At 50.9% G+C, this 7,024-nt stretch overlaps 1 protein-coding gene and 1 pseudogene across 4 annotated transcripts in view; both read left to right on the top strand.

Moving 5' to 3' along the window:
* Positions 1 to 195, top strand: part of LOC105540130 — a 15,881-nt pseudogene extending 15,686 nt beyond the window's left edge. Inside the window, exon 3 of the transcript XR_001006154.1 lies at positions 165 to 195. The product of XR_001006154.1 is annotated as an inositol polyphosphate multikinase pseudogene (transcript). The remainder of the gene's footprint in view (positions 1 to 164) is intronic.
* LOC105540101 (phylloquinone omega-hydroxylase CYP4F2) overlaps positions 1 to 7,024 on the top strand; it is a 36,244-nt gene that overhangs the window by 15,389 nt on the left and 13,831 nt on the right. Inside the window, exons 3-7 of one of the 3 annotated variants that reach the window (XM_011980590.1) lie at positions 716 to 762; positions 1,175 to 1,373; positions 3,381 to 3,525; positions 6,461 to 6,514; positions 6,606 to 6,733. In XM_011980590.1, the coding sequence (XP_011835980.1) occupies positions 1,176 to 1,373; positions 3,381 to 3,525; positions 6,461 to 6,514; positions 6,606 to 6,733 (525 nt within the window). In that variant the 5' untranslated portion in view covers positions 716 to 762; position 1,175. Of the gene's footprint in view, positions 1 to 673; positions 763 to 1,174; positions 1,374 to 3,380; positions 3,526 to 5,166; positions 5,312 to 6,460; positions 6,515 to 6,605; positions 6,734 to 7,024 lie in introns of those variants that run through there. The other 2 variants (XM_011980589.1, XM_011980591.1) reach the window with 2 other exon arrangements.

Below are 7,024 nucleotides of genomic sequence, written 5' to 3'. Positions count from 1 at the left end.
TGGTGGTGATGGGGAATTCTTTGCCCTGTGACCTCCCTTGGATTAATTTCTCCCCAGGACAATGGGAAAAATCATTTAATCCTTGGAGGTTTTTATTTTTTATTTTATTTTTATTTTTAGTTTGCCTGAGAGTGACTCTGATCATGTTTCTGATGGTTCCTCAGCATCGTACTGAGTAAGTCACTGGCCGTGTAGCATCTGCAGTGATTGGAGTGACCCAGGATCCCCAGTTCCCATGTCACAAATGAGGATCCCACATATCTGGGGCAGCGATGGAACATTGTTTCTGGGTGTGTCTATCTAATCTACTCATCCCATCTATCTAATTTCTCTCTCTCTATATATATATCTGCTTACCCATCCATCCATCAATCCATCTTAGCTGTAGGTTCATCCATTCATCTATTTATCCTATTATCTATGTATCTATCTTCTATTAATAGCTATCTATCCATCTGTCTAATATATCCATCATCTATATCTACTTTGTCTATCTACCTAAGCTATCTATCCTATCTACTCTATTATCTATCTACCCATCCACCCGGACCTTGAGTTGATTCCTCTGCACTCAGCTGGCCTGAGGCCAGGTGTTTGTTGGCTGCCCAGGCTCGGGAGATGCACCCAGGCTGCAGGGATTGGTTGGCCCAGCCCAACCCAGTCAGCCCTCCCACAGCCTTTCCTACATCAAGGGCCAGAGTCAAAGGCCTCCCAGCAGACAGGGAGAGGAGGTTGTGTGGGACAAACTGCTCCTGACAGAAGGTACCAGGCTGGGAGTGGCAGGTCTGGGGGGGTCCTGGCCTGGGATGAAGAGGGGTACTGCCCAAGGCCCATGCAGCTCCCAGGTGCTGGCCTGGAGGATGGGAGGTTTCCTGGTAACTGAAACCAAGCCCCTGGCAACCTCCCAGTGATTCAGGCTGGGCCTTTCTGGACTTTAATCAGTCTCTCTCTCTCTTTCCCATTCTGAGTGTTTACTAGGGAACTGGAGGCCACTTGGCTGCTGGTTTTGGCTGGGCCTTTCTGGACTTTACCTCTCAGTCCCTTTTTACCCATTGCTGAGCCCTCCCTGCTCTACCTCCAGCACTGCCCGTCCCTGCCTCTTCACTATCCCTGGAGCTCCCTGGGCCCTTCCCTGGGCCTCAGGATCTCACCCTCCATCCCATCTGCCCTGCAGGATGTCCCAGCTGAGCCTGTCCTGGCTGGGCCTCGGGCCGGTGGCAGCGTCCCCGTGGCTGCTCCTGCTGCTAGTCGGGACCTCCTGGCTCCTGGCCCGTGTCCTGGCCTGGGCCTACGCCTTCTATGACAACAGCCGCCGCCTCCGGGGTTTCCCACAACCCCCGAAACGGAACTGGTTTTGGGGACACCAGGGCATGGTGAGTGTGGCAGCAGGACGGGTCTAGGTCTCAGGGTGGATGGACTTCCTGAGGGGTCTGAGGCTGACGGAGTTGGGGTGAAGGGGGTGGGCTGGGATCTGGGGTGGCAGAAAAGCAGGGGAAGCGTCTTACTCATTCTTCTGTTTATTCACTTATTTCTGTGCTGTGCCAACCCAAGCCCTTCTCACCTCCTCATCTTCCCACTCCTGGCCTGCATTGAATCCTTTTCCTGCCTGTCTTCCCACATTAATGCACCTCTGCGGGGCTTCTGGGCAGAGGGTTGGCTGCACAGAGAGGCGAGTCCCTGGCATTCCCACATTCTCCATGGCTGGACTCGAGGCCTCCTGCACCCACTGTCCAGGGTCCTCTCCCTGCCTGGACTATTTCCTGTTGTGAGGGTACAGCTGGGCTAGAGGAGAGGCGTGGGCGCTCTCCCACTTCCACCATATCTGAAGGCCCCTTCCTCTTATCTTCCTCTTCCTCTTATCTCCCTCTTACCAATGAGACCTGTTACCAAACCCAGATAAAAGTTGGTCACTCACTTCCCCTTTCAGAAGCTTTCCTTGGCCTTTCCCTTCCCCAAGACCTTGCCCTCTGACTTAGACTTGCTCTCTTCTTTGGAGGATGTGGTCTTAGTCTGCTCATTTGCAAATGGCAGGATTGATGGGTGTGTCCACAGGTGAAGTGGGAGGGTGCACAGGACGCACTAGCACAGAGCCTGGTGCAGAAGCTGCTCCCAGGTGGGAGACACTGCCCTGATGGACAGTCAGAGTCACCTCTGCTCCCCTAGTGGCTGCTGAGAAGAGAGGGTCCCCTGTGTGCAGAACCTTCTCCATGGGAGGAACCGGAACCTCTGTGAACCAGTCAGGACATGAAGGGGTGTGGGGACCAGCCTTAGGGACATGTCCTGAGGCCATACTGCTCCCTACGAATCTCCCCTGTGAGGACCTCCCCATGTGGCCGCCTCTGGGCTGAAATGACTCCCAGAACAAGAAAATCTTTCCTCTCAAGCTAACTGGGCCTCTGTGAGTGGACGGTGTGTCTTCTCCCTCCGCCCTGGGATGCACCCTTGGGACTTGGAGGTGGCCCCAAGAGAGAGAGAGAGCAGGAGGAATGTGGATAGATAGATAGACAGATAGATAGATAGATAGATAGATAGATAGATAGATAGATAGACAGATAGACAGATAAATAAATAGACAGATAGATAGATAATAGGATAGATAGATTAGATAGATAGATAAATAGATAGATAGATAGATAGATAGATAGATAGATAGATAGATAGATAGATAGATAGATCGATCAGGAGGAATGTAGATAGATAGATAGATAGATAGATAGATAGATAGATAGATAGATAGATAGATAGACAGATAAATAAATAGACAGATAATAGGATAGATAGATAGATAGATAGATAGATAGATAGATAGATAGATAGATAGATAGATAGATAGATAGATCGATCGATCAGGAGGAATGTAGATAGATAGATAAATAGATAGATAGACAGATAGATAGATAGATAATAGGATAGATAGATAGATGCACAGATAGGATGGATAGATGGGTGGATGGATGGGTGGACAGGTACGTAGATAGATAAAAGGATAGATGGATGCATGGACACATGGATGAACAGATAGGATGGATCGATGGATGATGGATGGATGGGTAGATAGAGTAGATAGGATGGATAGATTAGGTATACAGATAGAGTAGGTATATATGATGGATACATTAGACAGATGGATAGGTAGTTATTAATAGGTGATAAGTAGATAATAGGATGAATATATGGATGGATGAAAGTACAGATAAGATGGATTGATGGATAGATGGGTAGGCAGATAGATATATATATAGAAAAATTAGATAGATAGGACGAATAGATTAGACACACCCAGAAATGTTTGACCAACTGCCTGGGCATCCCTTAGCCTAGTCAAGTGGACACCTAGAATTAACCATCACAGAAGGTAACGACCCCTGCCTTGCTTGCAGGTCAAATCCACAGAGGAGGGCATGAGAGTTCTGACTCAGCTGGTGGCCACCTATCCCCGGGGCTTTAGGGTCTGGATGGGCCCCGTCTTCCCCCTCCTCAGTTTGTGCCACCCCGACATCATCCGGTCTGTCATCAATGCCTCAGGTACCATCTGGAACACCTGGTGGTGGGTGCTGCAGTGCATTTGAGGCCTGCACTTCCTCTATCCCCAAGCTCCTGTTTGGTCCCTGCAGTACTCTGGCCTCTCCTTTCCTTCTCTCTCAGCCATCTTCGTCTTTCTTTCATGTATTCATCAATTCCCATCTCAGCGTCTCCTCTCTCCATTGCCATCTGAACCCCTGTTCTGGTATTCTGGGCTGCCCTGGAACACCCCGAGAGACCTCAACTCAAGGCTCTGTCTTGGAGGAAACCCCAACCTTAAGGAGATGGACCTGGATAGAGATATCCCCAACTTCATGGGATCAGAAAAGGGCCAGAGGGAGATGGATGACGGTCCAGGGAAGAACAAGGTCTCTGCTGGGGCAGGCTGGAAGACTTCCTGGAGGAGGAGTTGCTGGAGCTCTGTCTGGAACAATGAGTAGGAATGTTTGAAAGGAGAGTGCAGGGTGATGCAATTGGACATTGGTAGTATTCAAGGCCCCTTGCCAGGTCTAGCATCAACTTGCCTGTCCCAAAGCCTAGAACAATGAGGAGGACTTGTGGCTGGTGGGAGGTCGGGGCTGCTATTTCCATGATGTCCACCTCTGGTGGGTCAATTCCTTTTACCCCATCCTATAGCTTGTCTACCCTAAGTTCATTGCTCTCCTGCTGCAGGCCCTGGGGATCTCCAAAAGGAGACTCCACCCCAGCTTGGGACCCTTTCCTTGATCTCTGTGCTTCCCATCGTTGGACAGGCCAGGCTGAGCAGGGGGAATGGGCAGCATCCTACAGAGACCATGGCTCTGACATTAAAATGCTGAGTGACTCTGGGCTGGTTCCCAGCTGTCTCTGGTTATTGAGGTCTCTTTCCATTGTGAGTGGTGGAAACCCAACCTAGTGTGGTCTAAGCAAAGAAAGAGAACCTATTGACTTTAAAGTCCAGGGAGGGTGGCCTTCAGGCATGGCTGGATCCGGGTCTCACACAATGTCACTAGGAATCTGTCTTTCTCTCTTGGCTTTAGCTTTCTCCAGGCTGCTTTTCCTTTCAAGGCGGTCTTTTCCTCATGATGTCGAAGATGAGTCCCAGAAGCTCAGTTCCCATGGGAAACCCCACCTTTCCCCCAGAGTTCCCAGAAATGGCCCATGATTTACTTCTCCTTGCCTGAGTCATAGGACCAATTTTTCACCCAATCCCTGTGACTCTGATAGGCCAGTCTTGGCAGGCCTGGGTCTTCCAGAGCTACTGTTTTGGGGGCGCAAAGAAGTTTGTTGGTTAAGGATTCAGGCCATGGGTGCAGACAGACCCAGTCTCAGGCCTCAGACTTGCCATGGTCTGGGACTGTGGGCAAGTGACTTTCTTGTTCAGAGTCTCAGGCTCTTCATCTGGAAAATGGGATGAATGAGAGCCCAGGAAACACGGTGTGTGGATCCACATGAGGAAAGACCTCTTTTCTGTCTGTGTAACTGAAGGACTGGAGAGTCTTGCCTGGAGGATGTGAGGAGGAAGCCCAGGTGGGGCTCAGCACTGAGAGGAGGATGAGATGCTGCTTGAAATCCTCAGGACGAGGGCTTCGACCTCTTCTCTGCAGATCCTTCTCTCTCACAGCCTAGGACAGCATGAATTGGGTCCTGTTTGTTTTTCTCCAGATTCACAGCTCGGAGGAAGGTCTTCTATACACACAAAGCCTGGTGGGCACCTTTGGTGATATGTGCTGCTGGTGGGTGGGGCCCTGGCAGGCAGTCATCCACATCTTTCTCCCCACCTGCATCAAGCCTGTGCTCTTTGCTCCAGGCAGACATTGCACTGGCCACGCCTTGCCCACAGCTGGCTCCAGCTGATCACGTGACCCATGTATAGCCAGGTGGGGCTGTGGTGGAGACGCCATTGCCTCCATCGCCCCTGGACTTCCACCTGTCTGACCTCTATTCCTGCTTGCTCATGTCTGGGACGTGTCTCTATGATGGCTGTTAAATGGTCAGGTCTGCTGTACGGCTATGTCTTGTCACGTGTATATTTACACGTGGGTCCTGGTTACACCTGAAATGTGTTATACCTGGTTACATCTGGTGTATCAATCCAACCGGGGCCATGTAGAGCTGGTCATATGTGGGGTTGATCTGTGGCCAAGGACATGTGGGGCATGTGAGGGCCTGTTTGGTTCTTGTCTCAGGTGCTGTTTGACATTGCTGTTTCCTCCTGCTGGTCACATCTGGGCCATGTTTGGGGCTTATGTGAGGTCTGGGACCCAGAGTCCCTGCGTGAGCTGTCTGATACATTATTTGAGTCTTGTCTGAGGCTGTGTTATAGTATGTTTGGGTCATGCCTAAGGAACAGTCTGGGTCACATGTGGGCTATGTCTGGGACGTTAAAGATACCATATTTATATTCAACCCGGAGCCTGTATGTGGAACACGCGTTTAAGGTCATGTTAGACCATCTCATGTGCATGTTAGAGCATACTGTCTCGTGTTAGGAATTGTCATGTATTTTGTGGCCATGTCAGGACATGTGAACACATGTCAGGGTCATGTCTCATGTCCAGGTCCATGTCAGAAGATGCCATGCCAGGAGATGTCAGAGAGTGCTGGGGCAGACAGGGTGTCCTAGGTCCATGTGAAGGCATTCTGTAGAGTGCTGAGCTGTGCTCAGGGGTTGAGGAAAATGTTGGGTCATGTAGGAGGCATGTCAAGGCATGCTGGAGCCCCGACATAGCTTCTTTGTGCCAGGTTAGGCAGTGCCATCGCTGTACTGTGCTGCCATAGCCTGGTCTGGTCTTCTCTCCCCTCCCCCATCCTCCTTTCTTCCTCTGCCCTTGGCCCCCTTCCTGTATGTGGGGCTCGGAAGGGAGAAATGCAAACCTCTTGCTGGGAGCCTCCCCCCACCCCCAAAGTTCCTCCTTCACCTGCCTCCATGGCCCCTGATTGTCCTCATTTATGTCAGCCGCCCTTGTACCAAAGGACAAGTTCTTCTACAGCTTCCTGGAGCCCTGGCTGGGTGAGTATCTGCAGGTGAACAGGGTTGGGAACAACCTGGAGGGCCAGGGGAGGGAGACGCCCTTGCCCATGGCCCTTGGCTTCCCTGTTAGGGGATGGGCTCCTGCTGAGTGCTGGTGACAAGTGGAGCCGCCACCGTCGGATGCTGACACCCGCCTTCCATTTCAACATCCTGAAGCCCTATATGAAGATTTTCAATGAGAGTGTGAACATCATGCATGTGAGTTATTTGAAGCCAAGGTCCCAGCTGCAGCCTTTGGTTGGGGGGACCACAGACAGATCTGGTTTGGAATTTTGGCTCTGCTTGTGCCATTGGGCCATTGCTCTTCCTCTCTGAGCCTTGGTTTCCTCATCTGTAGAATGGGGCTAATAATCCCTACTTAAAAGATGGTCAAGGTGATGTAATGGAGTCATGTCCCTGGTGCACAGTAGGTGCCCAGAAGGTGTCTGTTTCTATGTTTCCATCACCCTGGCCCTGTAAACTCAAGAGGGTCATGACGACCATTGCATA

This window comes from Mandrillus leucophaeus, unplaced genomic scaffold, assembly GCF_000951045.1.
Source record: "Mandrillus leucophaeus isolate KB7577 unplaced genomic scaffold, Mleu.le_1.0 Scaffold215, whole genome shotgun sequence".
NCBI classification, from domain to species: domain Eukaryota; kingdom Metazoa; phylum Chordata; class Mammalia; order Primates; family Cercopithecidae; genus Mandrillus; species Mandrillus leucophaeus.
The sequence above is the reverse complement of the archived record's forward strand: the minus strand, read 5'-3'. Positions and strand labels throughout refer to the sequence as shown.